The sequence below is a fragment of the Egretta garzetta genome, unplaced genomic scaffold (assembly GCF_000687185.1).
Source record: "Egretta garzetta isolate BGI_Z169 unplaced genomic scaffold, ASM68718v1 scaffold326, whole genome shotgun sequence".
In the NCBI taxonomy this organism is placed as follows: Eukaryota; Metazoa; Chordata; class Aves; order Pelecaniformes; family Ardeidae; genus Egretta; species Egretta garzetta.
This window is the reverse complement of record NW_009260026.1, coordinates 990,696-1,011,919: the sequence shown is the minus strand read 5'-3', so window position 1 is coordinate 1,011,919 and position 21,224 is coordinate 990,696. Positions and strand designations below refer to the sequence as shown.

The 21,224-nt window shown below is 41.7% G+C and overlaps 1 protein-coding gene across 3 annotated transcripts; it reads right to left on the bottom strand.

The window, feature by feature from the left end:
• Positions 1 to 1,311: 1,311 nt before the first annotated feature.
• Positions 1,312 to 19,484, bottom strand: LOC104128125 (protein mono-ADP-ribosyltransferase PARP14). Of its 3 annotated transcripts, XM_009640853.2 has the most exons (15): positions 18,527 to 19,484; positions 17,206 to 17,490; positions 15,095 to 15,331; positions 11,985 to 14,221; positions 10,331 to 10,564; positions 9,828 to 10,049; positions 8,914 to 9,004; positions 7,835 to 7,984; positions 7,249 to 7,311; positions 6,036 to 6,203; positions 5,006 to 5,212; positions 4,312 to 4,905; positions 3,009 to 3,154; positions 2,286 to 2,460; positions 1,312 to 2,061 (listed from the first exon to the last, which is right to left on the bottom strand). In XM_009640853.2, exons 1-15 carry the CDS (start codon positions 18,621 to 18,623, stop codon positions 1,772 to 1,774), a joined length of 5,196 nt encoding a protein of 1,731 aa, XP_009639148.1. In that variant the 5' UTR covers positions 18,624 to 19,484; the 3' UTR covers positions 1,312 to 1,771. The 3 variants fall into 3 exon arrangements, with proteins under 3 accessions (XP_009639148.1, XP_035752227.1, XP_035752226.1); XM_035896334.1 differs by lacking the exons at positions 1,312 to 2,061; positions 2,286 to 2,460 and adding an exon at positions 3,307 to 3,442 and having other exon boundaries at positions 3,066 to 3,154; XM_035896333.1 differs by lacking the exons at positions 1,312 to 2,061; positions 2,286 to 2,460; positions 3,009 to 3,154 and adding an exon at positions 3,161 to 3,442.
• Positions 19,485 to 21,224: the final 1,740 nt, after the last annotated feature.

Below are 21,224 nucleotides of genomic sequence, written 5' to 3'. Positions count from 1 at the left end.
CCGTCCCTGGGCCGGGAGCTGGAGGCCATCAGGCTGAGGAACAAGCTCCGCTCGTGCTCCTCCGCCTCTTCCCTCGCCTTGCCATTACAGTAAACTGGCCTGGAGAAGCAGCGTCTTCTACTCGTCGCCTGCACAGATCCCAGTGCTACGGGCTTCTGCGCCGTGCTGGATACCCGAGGCACTGGTGAAAAAACACCTTGGTCTCCACAGCTTCTTGTGGCGATGGAGAAGCTGAGAACAGATGCGTTACTGTCTCCCGGAGAGAAAGCTGAGAGCGGTACAAGTGACCATCAGCTGCAGCGGAGCACCCCCTGCCATCACCCCTGCCTGCTGCCACGCTGATGGACCAGTGACCGCCTGCATTTGCTACCGGGATCGATTAAGTCTAGTTATTTTAAAAGCAAAATGCAATACTTTTGGCCTCCACGCCCATATCTTGATTTCAAGCACTAGGAATTCACAGTCCCAATTTTTCAGCAGTCAGAAAACTGACGTAACCAAAAGCAATAAAGCCCAAAGCGAGCGGTTCCAGCGCTGTTGCAGAGGGAGCGATGGGGTGGCGTGTGAATGAACAGCCTGATGCTTGTGGCTCGACTCAGGTGCTTGCAGGTTCACATTCTTTCACACCACTTTCCCTATAAAACGTGTCCCTCCGCAATGTTTACCCTGCAATGATTATTGCTCACATGGATGCACCAACCCACGGTAAAACTAAAGGAATAGCAACCTAACTAACTATATTAAGCAAGTTTTGAAATTTTTTCTCTTGGTCATCCAACCAAGAAGTCAAATCGGATATATTCGGAGGAGTCAAGGCATTTTAGAATTTGCAGGTGCTGCATTGCTCTGCTTTTTCACTGGAAGATTGTACGATATCCAGGGCTGCGAGAGGCACATTTTTTGATTCCATCAACGTGCTACGAAGAAGATGATGTTGCTTTGCTTTCCCCTTCCAACATGCAACTCAGAACTTTGGCTTGTTAATGATCACCCCCTTTTGAGAGAACCTATTTAAGCCTTAGCAACCCACGCCCCCCCCCAAACCCCTCTGTGCTTTTCTTTGCTCTCTTCGCTTCTCCTTGAGATCACAGGAAGGTTGCTGCAGTACCACCTTCTCAAAATTTACTTTCCCATCTCCCTTAGGCTATATATAAGTAACTCGGGCAACCTCTATAACCTTCCATAGAACCCCTTATTCACCTGCTGGGGAAAGTTACTGTATTAAGAACAAGCAAATCCATATTTGAGATGTTAAGTTCATTGAACAATGCTAAATGTTCTGAGAGGTTTAGACAAACACAAGCCCTTAACTACAATTAGTTCATTTATTGAAAACCACCGTATCATAATTCACGATGCAGATTGTCATTTACAGCGTGTAAGAAGCCATCAGAAATGCATCTTCAAGGGGTCAGTGGCTGAAAGAAGATCCCTTCCAACCCCCCCACCAGCACTCCCCCCTTCCTAGCACAACTAGGATGGCCATGAGGCCGCATGGCAAGGCTAATACGGTGTAAAGGCTTGATACGTAATCTAACAGCAGTTTTCAGTAGAATATTCAGCTCAGGAGATAAACATGCTCAGCTACTCTGAGTGTAAACCAGCAGTCTGTTTCAGTGCTATTAAAAATTGCCAGAGGTTATGTAAATGTAAACAAGCTTCAAGAAATTAAGTTGATAAAAACTATTGTTTTCATTGTATATCTTGTGGTAAGTGTTTCTGTCCTACACAAAGACTGACAGACTTGCGATCTTGGCTACAATCAAAATGCTTACTTAGTGAAAGTGATAAGGTATTCTGGGTAAGCTTGAATATCATTAAATATAATAAACATGGATGGCTGGTTGACATTATCAGTTGAACTATCAAACAGATCTATAGAGTCACTAGCGTTTTTTGCTGCTGGAGTAAGCGATCCTTTTGTCCCCTGGGAATACTCTCCAACAAGGACTCGAGCCAAGTACATGTACTTCTTCCCATCCGCACTTGGTTTAGAGTAGGTGTCGTGGGCAGAATAGTTGGCATTAACAGCAAAGTATGTTCCATTTCCAAAGTTTGCAGCTGCAGTCAGAAAAACAAACGGTTGTGAGCGTTTCAGTACCAGCAATCGCTTATCTGTCATCTGCAAAGCCTGTGAATCTCTTGAAAATTTTGCTTTTTATTTACAAGAGGGAGATTTAACAAAGTAAGTGATTTTGCATACAAGGCAGGACCGTACACATGGCATGGCAAATCAGTCCTAGCCTTATTCAGGAAAACACAAGTTTTTCTGAAATTCACATTACCGTGCTTTCCAGCATAGCTCCGGTTAAATCCCTGGGTGTTGATGTAGGTTAACGACTCCTTACTTGTCCCATGAAACAGGCGCCTCTCATTATTTCTGTTGCCATTTTTGTAATCCATTTCACGCTTTTTTATTTGGTAGGCCTTCCAAAGACATGCATTCTGTACCCTTTCAATCTGCAAAGTTTGAAAAAGTAAGACAGAAAGAAAGAAAGTAGGTAGGTTGCTGTCATGAAAAACAGTGTATCAACAATTCAATCTGCTTCCAAGATTCTCCTCCTAGCTCCAATGCCTTTGTACCAGATTATGAAATGAGTTAGTCAAGTCACTCCAAACTTTGGCATGACAGACAGCAGAACCCATCCCAAAACATGACAGAAACACTCCATGAGAAACAATATGGGCCAGTTTCACAGGTTTCTGAGGCATAGATGACATGCCTACCTGCAAAGCACATGGGGCTTAAGCGAGCAAATGCTGTGCTCTACTACAGCAAAAACGATTTAAAGAGAGAGCACCCTCCCTTGGTGCTGACAAAGCGACTGCTTAAGAGTTGTTCCAAATACCTCAACTGCATTAAACTGACGATGATTAAAGTTAGTGTCAGCCATAAAGACTTGTCCAACTTCAGAAAGCCCAGTGGAATTTATTTTTCCATTGCTATTAGTATTCTTCATCCCTTGCTATCAAAATATTTATGCTTAGAAACAATGACATGCTTTTACCTTTTCAACTTTTAATGACTGACATGTCTGCAGAAACATTTCCTGCACCTCTTTATATTCTTTTGTTTCTGGTTTTAGTTCCACTACTTTGAGTAGCTGGTCTTGCATATCATCCCACGTTGCAGGGAGTAGTGTTACCTTTTGTTCTGCAGAAGAAACATAATCAATCGCATTTGCCCAAATACTCTGCTTAAACTGAAACATGCCTGACTGCAAACTCTTCTAAAAGCCTATACATCTAGCTTATCACTAGTGCCTCCTGGCCTTTGTCAGCCAACACTTTCCCTGGGTCTTTTACCAGAGGATTAGGGCATCGTAGTTTCTAGCTTGCCACTGCACTGGCTCTGGATGTGCTGAATTGGTTGTTCCTAGGCAAATCTGTTCTTCACAGCTGAAGAGGGATCCTTTCCAACATCTTTTACCAGAAGCCTTCCCTGCAAATCAAGTTTTCAAGGACATGGAGCAAATACAGATTTAATGAGTAGTTAATTCTCATCAACTAGGAGCAAAGCATCTGAACAAGGAAGGTTTTAAATTGAAAAAATTCAAGGATATACTCTCCATCTGACAAGCGGAAGTCTTCCCCTTCTTCCCTTCTCTGATTTCATGCGAGGCCTAGTATCTAGCTGTACTGTCAAACGGTAACAGTGACTGACGTGTATGCTACAGACATCCAGCACTATAGGTTCCGTCAGTTAGAGATGGCAAGTGGTAATTTGTTGATAAGAAAAAAAAAAAAAAAAATCTGAAAATACATGCAAGAGGCATTACTAAAGGCACTGGGAGCTGCATAGCTACTTAAACCTGTCCACTTCCACTTTCAGGTGTTAAGTGGATAAAAAAGTTGTTCCCATTAAGATATAGAATGTGCCCCTGTAAAACTGAGCCACAGCAGGACAAAGAAAAATAATACTTATCCATACAGGATTTTTCCCAGTGTAAGAAAATGGTAGCTCCTTATATTGTAAAGGACCAGAAGTAAGTGGAAGAGGGTACATCTCAAGAACAGAAATGAGCTGAGATCTAGAATGACAACTGCTACAAACATCTAATTACTGTTAGTAAGGTTGTCGAGAACCTCAGAATGCATTAACACACATTTTAAAAAAATTTAAATAACAACTGCAGGATTCTTTTATTTTAGTTTCCCAATTCAGTTCCTTTTCTATGTTCTGCAGAAGTGGACCTGCACAAAGCTCCTAACAATATTTTGCATATTCTTAACCATTTCTTACTCTTCCTAGGCTGGATGCAACCTGGTTTTAATGTAGGAACATCAGTCTATCGAGATGCTTTTACTTACCTGCAGATTTATCAACACGTGTAATGGGTTTATGTTGTCCTTGGTCATCCACAGCATACCCAGCTTCTATATTCACTGTGTATTTTTTCTCACCAATGATGACTGAGATATCTTTCTGCTTTCCTGCGAAAGCACTTTCCAAGTGCATATTTGTGAGACTGTCAAAGGGCACAAAGGAACCCTTTTCAAAATGTCTCCACTCAATTAAGTTTTGAAAGAGTTCTGCCTTGACCTTTTCCTGTTTATTAGCTTTTACCCTGTGGATCATTTGTTGAACAGCTGAATAAGCAATCCAGACATCTTTTGTAACACCTGAAATTCGAATAGAGCTACTACCCAGATGAATAACAATTTTTAGTCTCTTTTGTAGGTCATGCAGTTCATCACTCTCTGTTTCACCAAAATGAGGGATAGAATCATCTCTGATTTCTGTTTGATCCTGTTCCTTTAAAATTGCACTTTTCAACCACCTTTCAGCTTCTTCCACTTTCTTTTTGTTTTCACCACAAATCTGCACAACAGCCAGGTCGATTTTCTTTTCCAAAACTGCTTTGGGTTTTGCCTTTGGGGAACATGTTTCAGAGCTCCAGAATGCTGCATTGAAATACAGAAATGTTGTAATTAATATTAACCATTATCAGCTGGTGCTAACCAGATTGATCTATAACTGGTATTTTAAGTGACATCTACTTACATGTTAACTTGGAAAACAATGATTTGGCTGCTGTTTTAACAGGGTTTTCTCTTTTCCGCATGCTTGTGTGGAACACACTCAGCAGATGTGGCTGAAAGATGACAACTTTAATAGTTTTCACAGATGGAGCAGAGTTACTTCTTGCAAAGTCAGTTACTGCATCTACTATGTTGTCAGCTACTACAGCTGGATCACGGCCTGCCTCACCTGAAACAAGTTATCAACATTTAGCCATTAAAAAGCATTAATAACTGTTAAAAATGGTTAAAACATCTTTAAAAGAACAGTTATGAACATACCCACAACCACTTGGATCATAAACAGGTCAGACACAACTTCAGGCTGGCAATTAGGAAAAGTTTCTATTTATCAGGAAAAGGAGGTTGGAGACCACTTTTCCAGCAAGGGAAAAATGGAAGTTTACTTTTGTTGACATGGCAACTGATCAAGTTATGATGTAGATGATATGGCTTGGTTACCTAATAGGCTACAGGCCTGACACTCAGTGGCCGAGTAGCCAACTCTGCTCAAAAAGTAAGTCTAGTTTTATTCGAGCAAGAGGTCCCTGCATGCATGGGGCTCAGTTCTGGATCCTCTGACTCTAGGGATTTCTACTGAACTAACTGAAAATAACAAGAGAAGAAAAAGGGACAATCTGGCCTTTTTGACAGGTGCACATTCCATCCGTATCAACCCTACTTGTGCGGCTGTTCTCCGATGAACTGCCCACAGTTATCAGGCTGCTGTGATAAGTATTTATGGTTCTCCAGGAAGTATAGACATAACCTTTGAATCCCCGTTAGCAAGCGAGTATCGGCTCTAGAACAATCATACTCTTTACATACTAGCTGGCTGCAAGGAGCAAAGCTTTCCAGATCTTCATAAGCTTCTAATAACAGGTTTAGAGTCTGCACTTTCTGAATGTATTTTCACCAAAGAATAACCCCTCCACATAAATCAAACTCATTGCTTGAGCCCCAAGATCAGCAGAACCACGTGCATGAACCCATTTCAAAAGGGAGACAAAGACCTGTTCCAATGGCTGGGAAGGCGACAGAGGTGAACTTCTGTAATTCACACTCCTGAAGCACTATGGAGACTAGCATCTTGATATCATTTTGGGCAACAAAATGAATTATTTTCTTGCACGGCAGTCTTCCTGCCTGGGTGGTGATATACTGCTTGTTCGCTTGTGAGGCTGAAACATAAGTAGGAGAACACAATCAATCAACAATTATCCACAATATAGATGTTTACTAATCCTCACTAGGAGATAAGAAATGATGACAGGTATGTCTCAGGATAGGCTTCAAGTCTCCTTCCACACACTGTGCAAACCCCCCTCTCTGTTTTCACTTTCAAGTCACAAGGATTCATTTTCTGTTTGTAAAGTATTTGCCACTTTTGGGAAATAAATTTTATGTGCGCCTTAATTTGTCAAGTTTGCTCTGCAGACTTGGAGAACTTCATGCAGACTAATACTACACTCTGTCTTCACATGCACACAAGCATGCCATCTATCCTCCTGCTGCCTAGCCTGAATTACCCTCTTGGCCTGCACAACAGAGGCTTACCTCCCATCTCCTCTACATAATTCTTTTCCTTTGGTTGGTCTTCCAAGCTGACCTCCACACCAGCGCCTTTCCCACTTCCCTTATTTTGTGGGGTTTCAAACCACACCCTTGTCTGTCCTTACTCCCCATTCATTATATTTGCTGTTCACTAGCTGAATTTGGTCTACAAATAAATGCCCCTTCTGAGGCAGGAACGCAACTTCACTAGTTTTCCCTCTTGGTCACACAGAGGATGTGGTAGCGGGTTGCTAGTTAAGCCAAAAGCAAACATCTTCTCACTCAGGAATGACAAAAGGAGTTGCAGGTATACAGTTGCTTCCAGCAAGGTATGACTTCTCTGGTAACATTTCCACCAACATCATCCCTTGCTTATGGCTCTGTTCGATGTAGACCTGATTTGGTTTTATCATGGAAAGCTTTATTGGAATAGGAGGATGCAATAATGAATAGATTTAGTTCTTTACATACGCTTAGAAGCCCTCTCTTCTTGAAGATTTTTGTTTTCCTTCCCTCATTAGATGTTTTGCAAATATCACATTAACTGATTAAAAACTAGTTGATTAACGCAGTGCATAATACAGATGGATGTATAGTATACTGAGAAAGTATTCCAACATATTCCCTGCCATGCACAAACACCTTCAGATAGAGGTCAGAAATGAACCATACCTAGTTGAGCACACTCATCTTCAACTGCTTTTCCGGCACCGTTCAGAATTGCTCTAGAGACACCTTAAATGAGAAGAGGCATACGAATCCACTGTTACTACTGTTAATGCCGTTTAAGTCCCATCTGAGGCAGAACTGAGTACCACATAATATCTAAAATATCTCAGTCCTGACAACAGTAAAGGTTATAATTGAAAAGCACTGTTGCCTAAATTTTAGGCTTATGCTTTTCAATTCAAAGTGATGTCTAAAGTACCTAACAAGTTTCACCGAGGTCAAAACCTCATTGTGGTTTGTCTTCTCCTTTAGTCCAAGAGATGTTCTATAGAAAGATGCTATAAAAAACATAAAATTATTAGTTTCCCTTTCTGCAAGTCTTAAACATGCCATCCTGTAACACAGCTTAACAAAAAAAAGGAAGTTTCAGACACTTCCTAATCAAACCTTTGTATCCTAAGAAGCAAAACAGAAACCACACTGTGAAACAAAAAAGTGTTTGAAATATTGAAAGAAATACTTTCTACTCTCCTTATCCAGCCCTTCCAACCACACATACTGTTTTCATACATAATACCAACTAAAATACCTGTTTTGAGGCTGAAGGTTTGGTTTGTTATGTTTACAATGACATCTCCCTCTTCCTTGGTAATATCGCCTTCCGCCACCCGGAACACAACAGAGCCAATTGTCATTTCGTGTGCATCCTGTGCTGGGCTTGAAGAGGTACCAGCAAAAGCTGCAGGAAAGAAATACAGACCCTGAGCAGAAGGGAGCAATGAGCTAAGGGATAAGGGACTTGTTCGTGGGCACAATGCCTACAGAGACCATAGTTTGCCTCCAGACTCAGCCAGTGAAGAGGACTGCCTGCCATGTTAACTGAAAATCATTCCTTCTCACAAGACTCTCTGATCGTGGCAGAAAAAAAACTTATTTTACGGCACAGCTGGTATACAGATGCTGCTTTGTGACATTTTACTATATAAGCTTTTGTGAAACTCCAAGACAAGAGCGCAGTGAACTTTCCAAGTCTTGCTCATCTGTCTCACAGAGTTTTCAGGCAGGTTCTTTACCGTGCAACAGAAACTTTTAACCTATGTGTTATTTGTAAAAACTTAATCAAGTTTTCAACATATAACTGATTTTCTACATTCTGTGCAGTCCCATTAGGCTGGATAACACCAAAGATATTTCAGTTTGGTTTTGCTATTCATCTGAACATGTAAAAGATTTAAAAGTATTCCAAGGAAGCCACTTGAAGACATATAACCAGGAACTCACCTGCGTTCCCAGGACATAGGAAGACACCAACGTGTTCATGATCTAATCAAGTACTCCAGCACTAAAAGAAAAAGCCCTGCTTGTGCCCTCAGCACATGATAGCTTCTGCTGTCCTGATTTGTAGGGGCACTATCCAGATAATGAATCACTTTTTTTTACTTTTTTTTTTTTCTTAGCATCTCCAACATTGTTTCAGACATTAGAGACACTCAGCCTGAAAATACTATATGCTGCCTTTACAGCAGCCACTTCGACTGTCACTTGGACTTTGGGAATGACACGCTCACCAAACAAATATCTAAACATCCGTAATGAATGCATTCCCTGGAATATTTAGAAGAATAAAAAAGATCCACTAGGCACACAGCTTCTGTGAAACAAGCTTACCTGTGCCTTGACTGGCCTTATTTGGAGAACTCTTCTGCTCTTTAACATCTACGGCATTTCCACATCTGTTCTCAAGTTCACCTGAAAATTCCTAGGAAGGAAATTACAATCAACCCCTGTAGAAGTCTTTAGATTACACAGCAGAAATAAAGGTTTGAAGAGTAAAGTTAAAAAACATTTAGAAAGACCTTAACGCCAATTAATTCATGCCATCTGCCATAATGCTGATGGCAAGTCTTGACACACTGTTGTTATCAGAGAGCAAGGACATTCTGTGTGAGCAACAGACAGAACTGATAAATAACTAAGTCAAAGCCATAGTCACCATTCCAGAGGGATACATTAATAGATGGCCCCCTTGCACTGAGGGGCTAGTTTACACTCCAACTCAAGTCTTGCAGCTAATGCCACCCTTCTCTATGCACAATAAGCCCAGGCTTTAGTGCAGTAGCCTTCAAGTTTGGCCTTTCAAAACGTATTAGCTACAGTGCAAATTAGCGGAAGTCAACAGATGCAGAAACACTTATTTGGATGTCAATTCACAGCGTGACTGCTCTCTGAGAGATTCATGTGTGAAATGAGTAATTTGAGCATGGATATATAGAAAACTTGTGCTAACGCGATACTGAAGAAAGGGGGATGCAGAATACCGATATGTTTCTTCTGGAGAAGTTTACCAGCACAGCAATCCTAGCATAATTATTCTTCCTAAAAGGACACTATCACGCCACTGAAAGCACTCCCTTTTGTAAGAGTGAAGGCATCTATGCGAGAGTTGCAGCAAATTTATCTGTAGGCAAGTCCTATGTACTGAAGAACTGTGGATACTTTGGAGATCATCAGATAGCCAAGCATCATGAGATAGACCCAAATAAACCAGCATATAACAGAGACAGAAAAACGCGGTAACTCACCTGAATATTAGCCGTGTCTTTTGGATGCAACAGAAAGTGAACTTCCTCAAGAGAATTTACTCCATTTTTACTACTGAATTCAAACACTTTGTCAAACAGTAATTTAGCAACAACAGGCCTTGGGAATCCTAAATTCCCTGTCCCAATTGCTGGGAAAGTAATTGACTTGAAAGACAGTTCCTCAGCAATCTGCAGGCATTTTGTGATAATGTCACCCAAGACCTGTAAAGCACAATTATTTTTTCAATTACTGCAAGTAATTTTTTCCAGTATGTGCAATATAGCTCAGAAGGGAAGTGCTACCTTTTGGTATTAAAATACAGCAATTGCATACATCACAAGGAATATATTAGTCAACAAGGGATTAGCCACACAGCTAAAAAAGAACAGCCCAAACTCTCTCATCTCCTATGAAACTATCCCTCATTTCAAAGGAGAAGTTGCATTAAATCCACTATAAAGCCCAGTCAAATTAAAGTTCAGGCAAATAAAAACCCTTATACCTTTGGAGACGCATGTCTCTGGGACCATGCAGGTACAACTGCATGAAGCACAATACTGCAACCCAGATTGTAACCTTCTGTTTTCAACACAGATCCTTCCTCAGGTGTTTTTCCTAGGCCTTCTTCTTTTAAGCCCGTCTGAAGCATTGGCCCGGCCTTGCTTAGCAAAGCTTTAGAGAGCGGCCCTTTATCAAGCTGGAGGTCTTTGGCAACACTGATGACAACAATGTCTGTCTGAAAAACATGCAAGCAAAAACTCTTAGCTTGTAAGTACCACGTCTTTTAAGTATCAGATTTAAATTTTGCACTGATTAATCAAATACAGCCTGCCTGCTGATTTACAAATTAAAGTCTTTGGGACAGCAATCTGAGAACAACATTTTTAAATAAGCAAGAAAAGTTATGCTCAGTTCTAATACCATGAGCCTGCCCATAGCAACACAGAAGGTGAGTGAGTTAACAGTGAAATTCATTTCAGGCCAACAAGAGAAAGTCAAAATTCTACACTCCTGGTCTACCCATTCTACCTCTATATGAAAAACGTTTATGAAGTTAATTCTCTAAGAGAAGCTTGCAGACCAAAAATCTGTGTTCACTGAGGTAAACAAGACTTCCCATACATGACTGCTCTAGATAAAAAGGAGAAGCTGAAAATAAACACGACTGGAGGAAAGCTATGGAGAAAGAATTCAGAAAGGCAGTAACTTGTAAGGGAGAAGAATACAAAGGGCTACGAACTTTGTGTCAAGCGCTATATTCAGCTCCTCAAGAAGGACATCTATACACATTTTAATGTATATTCTGCCCTGGCTAACTAGAGGAGCTGCAGGAGGCATCCGTTCCTGAAAGGATTCACTGACCACTATAGAAAGGGTTCTGAAAGGAGTCTATTCCAGTATTGGTGATCCCAGTAAAGCACCTAGCAGACAGCTAACAACAATTCAATACTGGAGGCAACTGGAAATTAATTAGGGAAGTTGGTTCTCCACAGGAAATGCAATAGCAGCTGCACATTGCGTGCCAGTGTTCATCAATAGCATAATGGATAATAGTTCCCCAGACCAATATGCTACAGATGCAGGCAGAGCCAGACTGGATGTGGGCCCAGGGCTCAGACATGCGTGGTTGTGCTGCCTCAGGACCACAGTGGATCTGAAAGCACCCAGCTGCTCTCGCACAGCAGGGTACTCGTGTTAACCGACACTGAGCACCTTCTTTTGCTTTTGCGCTAGTACCACACTCTTGTAATCAGGATTTCTGGGAAGGTCAATTCTGCATGCAGGTGGCTCCTGCCCAGCAAGGTAGAGTTCGGGGGGGTTGGAGCACAGAACCATTCTTGCTGACCCCAGCTGCTTCTGCTAAACTATAATGCACTGCGTACCATAGTGATCTGCATGCTTCTCCGTCAGGAGAGGACACAACGCAATGCTGCACAGCCATCTGTATCTATCATGGAAGGCAGTCATCTAATAGCAATTCTTATTATCAGCAGGGATAGCAAATTTCTCTAACATATCAAAGATGTTACATTGCTAATTACAGATGATGGTCTGAGGTTGGTAAATTTTGGGGGTTTAAAAAAAAAACAAAAAAAAACCCAACCCAAAACTAAAACCACTTCATATTTTAGAAGTAGATAATTTAAAACACTTACTGTAGCATCTTCAATGCTCCCTTTTCTCAGCAAGATGTCAAGGCCTTCCTCAGTTGTCACTGATGGGAAGTTCTTGCTCTTTTGAATAACTCTGATTTTCCTAGGCTGATGAACTGTACTGGCCTGATGCAGTGACTTGAAGGAAGGTGAATTATCTGAAAACACTTCTCTCAGTGCCTTGCTGAAAGCCTCAACATTATTCTGTGCAATATCCACAAGATGAACCTCCTTCAAGCTGCTATCCCCCACCGATTCTTCCAAGGTCTCCTTGACGGAGGATACAATTGAATACGTACACAGTTCCAGTGGGAAGCCAAAAATCCCTCCACTTATAGCAGGCAGAGCTATGGAATGATGATTGTATGTTTCAGCTAGTTGCAGACTTTTCTTCACTGTCTTTCTCAACAAGCACACACACTTTTCTGCTTCATCCTTCCTCCACCTGGGCCCAACAGCATGAATGACGTTCTTGCAGGGGAGGTTCCCAGCGCCCGTGATAACTGCGCACCCAGGCTGTAAACTCCCGTTCTTCCTCACCAGCTCGTCACACTCCTGTTGCAGCTCTGGACCAGCCACTTTCAACAGTGCGCCAGCAAGGCCACCGTCGTGTTTTAGGTCTTCATTAGATGCATTTACCACAACATCAACAGGATGAGCACACAAGTCAGCTTTATAAACCGCTATTACAATTCTATTGAAGACCACTTGCAAATAGGGCTCGCTTACATTACTATGTTCTTGCTGTTCTGACTGGTCTTCCAGCCTGACTAAACAGTTAAACTCCTGTTTTACAGTGGCAGCAAAAATGTGTTCTTGCTCCCTGAAATATGACTTGGCTCCTGGCTCTCCAATTACCACACGCTTATAATGCAGGCCAGACAGAATTTGCTCAACTAAGGTGGCTCCCTTCAGCACTTCTCTTTTCAGCCCACTCAAGGATATAACTCTACATTTCTTCTGTGTGCTGAAGTCAACTTTCACACCTTTATTCTGCAAGTCACCCCAAATACTGGTCTTCTCTTTCTGAAAAAACATTATGACCGCCATGGGCTTTCCTCCGATGACCTTTTGTATTTGCGTGTTTTCATCTATAAAGCTAACAAGTTCCTCAAAGGCTTTTGCTACTCCTTGAGAACAACCAGCAATGATTACCTGACTGTCTGCCTGAGTGACTGTTACAGCCTCATTACAGCAGTTTTGCTTGGTAAGAATTCTCCATTCCTCCTTCTGGAGGACTGACTCATCCTCCAAAGGAATGCTTTTATAGCCCAGTTCCTTTTTTATTTCTTCTTCTGCTTTTAGGAGGTCTTCAAGAGCACTCCCTTTCAAGATGACAGCTTCTGTGCCAAGCTCATAGAAGGCACTAATTTGTTTTGACATGAACAGGCTCTGTGACAGGGTTTCATTATCAACATGCTCTAAAAACTGGAAAATATAAGGGTGGATATTAACTGTTTTCTTTGCCATTTTCTGTATAAAATCTAGTATTTCCCCTTTTACTTTATAAACTTCCTCAGGCATCCCACATAGGTGAATTATCTTCTGAAAACGATCATAAATTATCTGCAGGGCTGGGAACTCTGTACGAACTTTTTCTTCAAGACCAGTAGTCTGTAAGACTGCATATTCCCCTGGACCTATTTTCACCACTTCTTCAGTTCTTTGCTTTTCTCTTTCAATTTCTCTGGTGGCCTTTTCTATCAGAAACTTCAGTTCTTGTTCAGCATTCTTCACAAGTTCTTTTTCACCTACTAGAACAAGTAAATTCTCGGAAATAAATGGGATTATCAGAACTTCATCGTGGGTAAAGCTGTTTCTAATGGCTTCCCACACCTCTGCACTTACATGATGTCTAATCGCTTCATACTTTGATATGCTATGTGAAAATGCTGTGGAAACATTTTCATTCCATGTCTTGATCAGCTGAGACACTAATCTCTTCCGCTCAGACAAAGCAGCTGAAGGACACAAAGTAACTTTTGGGTCTGCACAGTGGGGTTCAGGCCATGTTATATCACAGTTACACTTTGCCATTTCACAACTTATTGCCTCAATTAGCTTATTTCTCCACAAGTAATTCCAGATATATAGATCCAAAGGCACTGTAATTGGATCTGGCTTCTTTATTTGTGGCCCTTCCTTTCCATATAGAGCTGTTCCCAGTGAGACATAGTAAGGATAGACAGAGATTGGTGTTCTGTTGAGTGAATGCTGCTTTGCCAAGATACTGGTTACATCTAAAACGAGCAAACAAAAACCCAAACAATTAATGCTTGCACCTAAAACCAAAGATCTTTTTTTTTTTTATTTGTTTTCTACATAATAATGTTTGTTTTGTCTAAGAATAGTTTTAAATGAATTTTCCCCCCTTCCCAGATAGAAACAATTCCAAATTATTGAAGAGTTACTGGATTTAAATGCCCAAAAACCAAGGGAGAGAGAAAGAGTTAAGAGCCAACACTGTCCACCTCCAGGAGGAGGTATGCACAGCACTGTCTCTGGCCCGGCTTCTGTTACATGCTGTACTTGAAGTGTCCAACTCAGTAGTTGTCCGGGGCTGTTACTCAGCAGTATCAAATCACAGCTCCTCTGCTTCCCCCAAGAAGAGCATCTATTTTCTTCAACTTCCTTTCAGCTCTCCCCTTCGCTGCAATGCCTCCAGCTTCCCCCTTGTCCTCCACCTTCCACAGATGCTCATGTTTCTGTCACTGGCTGGACAAGTCACAGCACCTGCTCTCCAGCCAAAAAGCTGTCCAGAAATTGTCTCAGAAGAGCCAGACAGCACATATTGCCACGGAGCAGCTGGTGGTGCAGGCGGTAGGGAAGAAGTCTCCTGCACTACATGGGGCTGTGCTTTCTCTATTGAACTCAAACTGTAACCTGAACTCTCAAAGGATCAAGGCCTGGGTGAAATAAACTGTGCATAAAAAGGAAAAAATTCTATGCCTCATGCCCAACTGGTCTAAAACTTAAGCTTGCACTCCAGTTAGCAAAGACCTGCTGACAAAGCAACAGATCTGCTGTTTTTAGACAGTTCTCTAGAAAATCCACATTTTGATTTTTAAGTGAAAGGATCTCAAAGAAATAAGGGCTTCATATTTCTGCATTACCTTTATGGTCTTTGAATGTAATGATAGCTGCATCTTCACCAGGCAGCTGCTGAACATCCACCACTTGCGCACCTCCGTTCCTCTTGTTTTCAAAGTAGATGGTTATGTAGTCACTGGGCGTGTTAGGTGGTATGTTTTCAGCCCTAACGGTTTTTGTTAGCTCAAGGCACCGTGCAGTAATACGATGTTGCTTTGCTCTGTGGTTTTGATTAAGCTTTTTAGCAAATTCCCCTGCAACTAGAAAGAGAAGGGAGAAGAAAAAAGAAAAAAAAACAAAAAAACCCAAACCACAGACAAAAATCAAACTAGTAGCTTGCTTTTCTACCAAGATGTTAGCAGATTATCGCAGGGTGAATGGACCAAAGCACTGAATTACAAAGCACCTATCAACTCTGGAGGTGCCCACAAAGCTGCTACTTTCTACAAATTCAGTATCTGTCACATAGTATTCAGCATGTGGTTAATCACAATTGTTGACTACGTAGCTGGAATTTGTCACTAGTTTTCCTACTGAGTAGCACTGGGTCTCTTTAAAGCCCAAAAGAAAACAAGATCAGGTTCATTTTTGGGCTATGGCCTTATACACAACTAATTAGACATAAGTCAACAGGTCAAATTTGGATTCTTTCAGTTTTATGATAAACATTCTGGCTTTGGCAATTCCCACCACCACCCCGTTATCATCACAGTAAAAAGATAGTCAAGTCACTTTTATGTCTGTCAGGCAAACACACAATTAAATTTTTGAAGGATCTACTCATTTCCTAAAGGCTGCATCAAAAACGTGGGACTGGACCACGATATAAGAGGCAAACAATTTCTGACTTCTAAGGCAGAAAACCCTATGCCTTCTCAGAGATTAAACACTTCTTTCGTTTAGTTATACCACAGATTAATCCCTTCACAACTTTAAGATTTCTGAGCAACTTCATTGTTACATATTACCAGTAATACAACTATTTTGATTAAGTTGATTCGAAGTGGCATATAACTTGTTTTCACCACATTGTACTTTCTGAAGAGATTTACAATTTTTCCCACAGAAGACAGAATTCTCTCTTCTTTCCTGTCCCACCTCCTCACCCAGAATCAAGCATATGTAAAATCACCTTGACCCCTGAAAGGACTCAAGTGCAGCAGCACTCAAGAGTCCTGGAACCAGTTTACCACTGTCAGTTTAATTCAGTTGTCCTGGTGCTGTTCTCTCTATGATGGCTTACTCTTGGATTTGAATCTGGTCTTATCATACCACCAACTGTTACCCATGTCCTGAGATGGAATTTGTTAATAATATCAACCATAAATCTTGGCAGGAACTAAGAAGTGCCGCCGACCTCTCACCAGTGAGAAGTAGGAGCAGACACTTTGCCACCTGGAAGATGCCTTTGTCATCAATCACTAATAAGGCAGAAGAGAAAGTATATGGTATCAAACACACTAAAAAGCCACAGTGGGCACGCAGTAGCTTAGCAGCATCAGGCAAAGCATACAGTGTTAATTCCACACTTCACTTAACTGACAGCTGCCACTCTGCGTAAGGACAACTGGACTTGCCTCAGCATCCCAGGGTCCATCCAGCCCAGTATCCTCTCTCCAGCAATGGCCACAGCAGGTATCCAGAGAACAGCTGTAAGAAGATGCTGCTTCCCTAATCCTCTCCCAGCATCCAATCTGTTACAGTAGATTTCCCAAGCCTGATGCAGTCTATTTAAAAAGCTCTGTTCCACATACTTGTTCAATTTTCCCTCAAATCCATACAAACTTACTATACATGTAACACCTTTTGGCAAGGAGAGCCTTTATCCTCAGTGTGTTCTAAGATCAAGTACATCCTTTTGTTGCTTGTATAAAGTTATAGTTTGGTTTTAGTCCTAACTGTTCTGTTTACTACCCAAATGAGAGCTAGCCCTCTTCTGACTTACACTGGCCTCTATACCTTACAGATGAAAGGTATGCCATTAACTTTAGTAGAGTAAATCCTCATTTAAAATGATGCAATATCAGATTAAACCTTAAACATAAAACAGAAAACATTCACCTCCTGCTTAGTGTCCCTCACACATACACAAGTAGATAATAAAAAAAGATCCACCACTCTGACTCCTTCTTACCAGTATTTCCAGTAAAAGTAACTACAGCAGCACACATTTCAGGTATCATTTCCACACTGAAGTCACCATCATCCTCTGACAAGCCACTGATGTTCTCTACCAGCATAACTAACATGCAGTCTTTTACTGTCTCCTGTACGTTTTCAAGCACAACTACGGTAGAAGGCAGGGATCCTTGAGACTCCTCCACTTGGCACAGCTGGAGAGTCTCCTCTTGCCATGGCTTCACAAGCAGATCAATTTTCTTCACTGAGTGATGCTTCCTTTGCAAAACTTCTTGGGCGTCTAGTTGCACAGGAAAACAAACAAAGTTGTGATCTTCCCTTCCCCTCCCACCACAGCAGAGAGACATGTTAAATTACACTCTACTTTAAAAATCTGGCCAGCCATATTGTCCCATATCACAGAAGAACCAGAAATAAGTCAAAACTTCATCAAAAGTTAGGGTCAGGATAAAAGCTACTCCATGATCTAGATGAACCCATTCTCCCCAAAGGAAAAAAAAAGAGTTACTTTTTGAGGTAAGTACTACCTCCTTTCTACTGCCCTCAAGCGAAAGAAACTGTTGTCCAGATTAGTAACACCTAATAAATAGCAAATAAAGGGTTTTCCATCCTGCTTATCTTGCATATTTAACAAATATTTAACTATTAACTCTTTAACTATATTTAACTCTTTCAGACATTTAACAGTATTTAACTCTTTCTCCTGCATAAACAGCTTCCTCTTTTTGCATACATCCTTCACACGCCAACAAGTAGCCAACAGCACTTCAGTGTAGAGGAAAACAAAGGAAAACTACAAATGAATTGAGGCTACTTTAAAATAATTTTCTCCACAGAGGTGAGCATTCACCTCTCTGACTTACAAACACATAATATTTACTATCTCCTTTCCTCCCAATCTCCAAAACCCTGGTAATTGAAATGAATATGAAAGAAAATACACCAAAATCATATTTACCCATGATCTGCAGTTAATACTGTACTATGCTTTATCCAGTCTCCTGAACTAGAATTAAAGCTTGCTTATTTTGCAGTACTCCTGAGATCATTTCTCCTGCCTTAGTCTCTGTGAACCTTGATCATTTGGGACAGGTCTAAAGAATCACTTGTTTCCCCGTGGGTTATTATAAACACTGTCAGAAACCCAAATCTGTATCGGATAGACAGGCACATTTGCTCCTTTTACATCCTGTCACTCTTCGGGAATAATATGCCATTTCTGCTGAAGCAATGCCCACAGAGAGATCCAGCACCAGCAAGGGCTTATTTTTAAAAGGGAGCTTTAGTAATATAACACCCATAAGATATGATCATACCTTCCTCATCCTGAAAGGTGATGATCATTTGCTGATCCTTTTTGACGCAGGACTCGATGGCCCCCCCACCAGACTTCTTTTTATTTTCAAAGTACATTTCCACAATCTCATCTTCTATTTCCTCCCCAGAGGCAGTGGTTACCACTATGACAGATTTCCTAAAGGTTGCTTTTTCTGCCTTCAACTTCTCACATGACTCTGAAATGAAAGATCACACCCTAATGCCTTAGGCAAAAGTTAAGAAAGAAATCCAAGCTTATTATCTTCCAAGCTTTCACACCACTTTTTGTTCAGATCACCGGTAAGATCAGGGAAAAGAACAGGCAAATAAGCAGTAATTCAGGTGGGTTGTTTTTTCCAAAAAGGCCTTTAAATCCCAAACAAGCTGAGCATAGCACTACTGTGAGTTGCTGTATCAACAGGTGAGGAGAAAAAGCTTCCATTCATCCCCAGGCAAGGTCAGAAGAAGTAATGGCTATGAAAGCTTCTTCACAAAACCACAGTGAGGGGAACCATCACTCTCCTGCCTACACACTCTCTTCATTAACAGTTCCAGACTTTGTTGTGGTCTGCACGTGCTGGCTACCACAGGAGCTCAGGTGCACCTGGGGTACACAGCTACAGATGTTCTACCACAGGTCACCCCGGTGGGGCTGGTGGCAGCTGGGAAGGCCTGGGTAGGGACAACCTTACCCAGAACTAAAGATCAGCATCCACTGCATACTCTCCCAAAGGAACTGGCCTGTCTGAGGCTGCCAGTGCAGCACAGAGTTTCCTAAAGGGACTCATCCAAGGAAAAGAATACATTTATTTATTTATTTATTTTAGCCCGAGATCATGATTTCTACACTACATTAGACAAACTCCACAAGGCACCCAGGTGACCAGGGCACTATTGCAGCATAAAGGTCAATGAAAACAATGAAGCAAGAATATGCTGGTTTCTGCTTGATAAGTGGCAAGCTTACCTGTGTTTTTGTAACCAAAATGATGATGAAATTGTTATGTATCTTAGTTTTCAGCATTGGGGTGATGGGATCGAATCAGTTAACTACAAAATGCAACCATGAATGCTGCTGTGTTCTCTTCTGTACAGCCCCACCCAACTGAACACTAAGTTCAGGACAATGAGAACAGTATATGGTCTGTAGTTTTAAGGTCATTCTTAATGTAGCTGAAGCTATAGACAATGTGCACCTGTCAGGGGAAGAAGATGAAGGGTAATTCCGTGCAATGGACCAAGAAAGTTGGCTAGGACTACCAAGATAGAGAGCCCAGTAGGCAGGAGGTAATTCCGGCACGGGGAGATCGCGACCACCGACTCATTGACCACCTACCCAAATGATACCACCTACTCAAAAGAGAACAATGGAAATGCACAACTGAGTCTGCGCAGTAATTTACATAGGAAGCGAGAGAATTTGGACCAATCGTTAGAGAAGATATTATTGATTATGTATTAATGTAATGAATATGCATGTATTTGATCAATATAACCTGACTGAAACAGGCGCTAGGTATGCACGTTAGGTGGAGCGATCCCCCATGCATCCGGTGCCGTGAATAAAGAATGCCTGCCTTTTAACACTACATTGGTGTTACGAGGTTTATTCCTCCCAATTTCAGTGACAGTTTTGGCGACCCAGATGGGACGACGCTTGTGAATCCCGACGGATCCGTGGGATCACAGGACCTCCAGCCAGCACCGAGGGATTCTCGGGGAGAACCTCTGATCCCCGGACCGAAGAATTCCGAGCAAGTTCCCTGGACAGGTAATAAGGCATTCTTTTAAGGGGATAAAGCTTTGGGTTCAAATCCCACCAGTCTGCTTTGTAAGGTGCGGCGAAAGCTACGCAGAGTTGGCTCCTCATTCTGGCAGGCGGGAAGAGACACCTGGGGTTCATTAACTAGAGATAAATGACAATGCTTTCTCAGTTACTGTGTGCTTCAAGAAGAAGGTCACACTCTTGTAGACCCAGGACCTAACGCAGCTTGAATTTAGTGTCATCAGACACTGCCAGAATTACAAACTTCCATATACTCCTTTTTTTTTTTTTTCAAACCGTATGTTGAATCTGGTTACAGAAACACCCTTGAAGCTCAAAAAAGCCTCAGGAATAATGTCAAAAAACAAACTTGCACATAGTCAATGCTGCGTGAACCACTGTGAGCAGGTCCTCCCATGCATTATTACAGCACTATCCTCGTACAAAAACCGTGCCGCCAACCAAGGAGATCTGTCGAGGACATGACTCCTCTGCAGGGAAGCACCTTTAGAAACCAGGCACCTCTGTAAAAGCGTCTGTCATGACGTATTCTGACTAGGCACGACATCTCTACCCGCTAGTTTAAAACAATAAGGAATATGGCTAAATTAGAAATCAAAAGATAACAGTCATATGTCAGATAGCTTTCCTAGTCTGCGCCCTCAATCTTCACCTGTGCGCCACCCTCATTTGCGCAAATCAGTAGTTTGCATGTAGAGATAAGCGCGCTAGGTACGATTAGCAAACTCCAGAACGCATGCGATGTCAGCTGGAACCGCAGCAACGACTGCAGAGAAAGTTAGTTTGTTCAGTTTTTGTGCATGCCTTGGCGTTTACTTAAGGGGTGTGCTTTATGAATTAATTTTGTGCTTTAAAAAACGAAGGCGAGTGCTGGGGGCGGGGGAAGAAAGAGCGCAGCCCGACGCCAGCCT

Bases quoted from the DNA above. Each gene is read 5' to 3' on its own strand.
- LOC104128125 (XM_009640853.2), bottom strand. From the start codon at position 18,623: ATGTACTTTGAAAATAAAAAGAAGTCTGGTGGGGGGGCCATCGAGTCC. The intron at 9,005-9,827 runs GTGAGTTACCGC...TTTCCTTCCTAG, and splicing joins AAGACACGGCTAATATTCAG to GAATTTTCAGGTGAACTTGA. The intron at 7,985-8,913 runs GTAAGCTTGTTT...TCTTTCCTGCAG, and splicing joins TAAGGCCAGTCAAGGCACAG to CTTTTGCTGGTACCTCTTCA.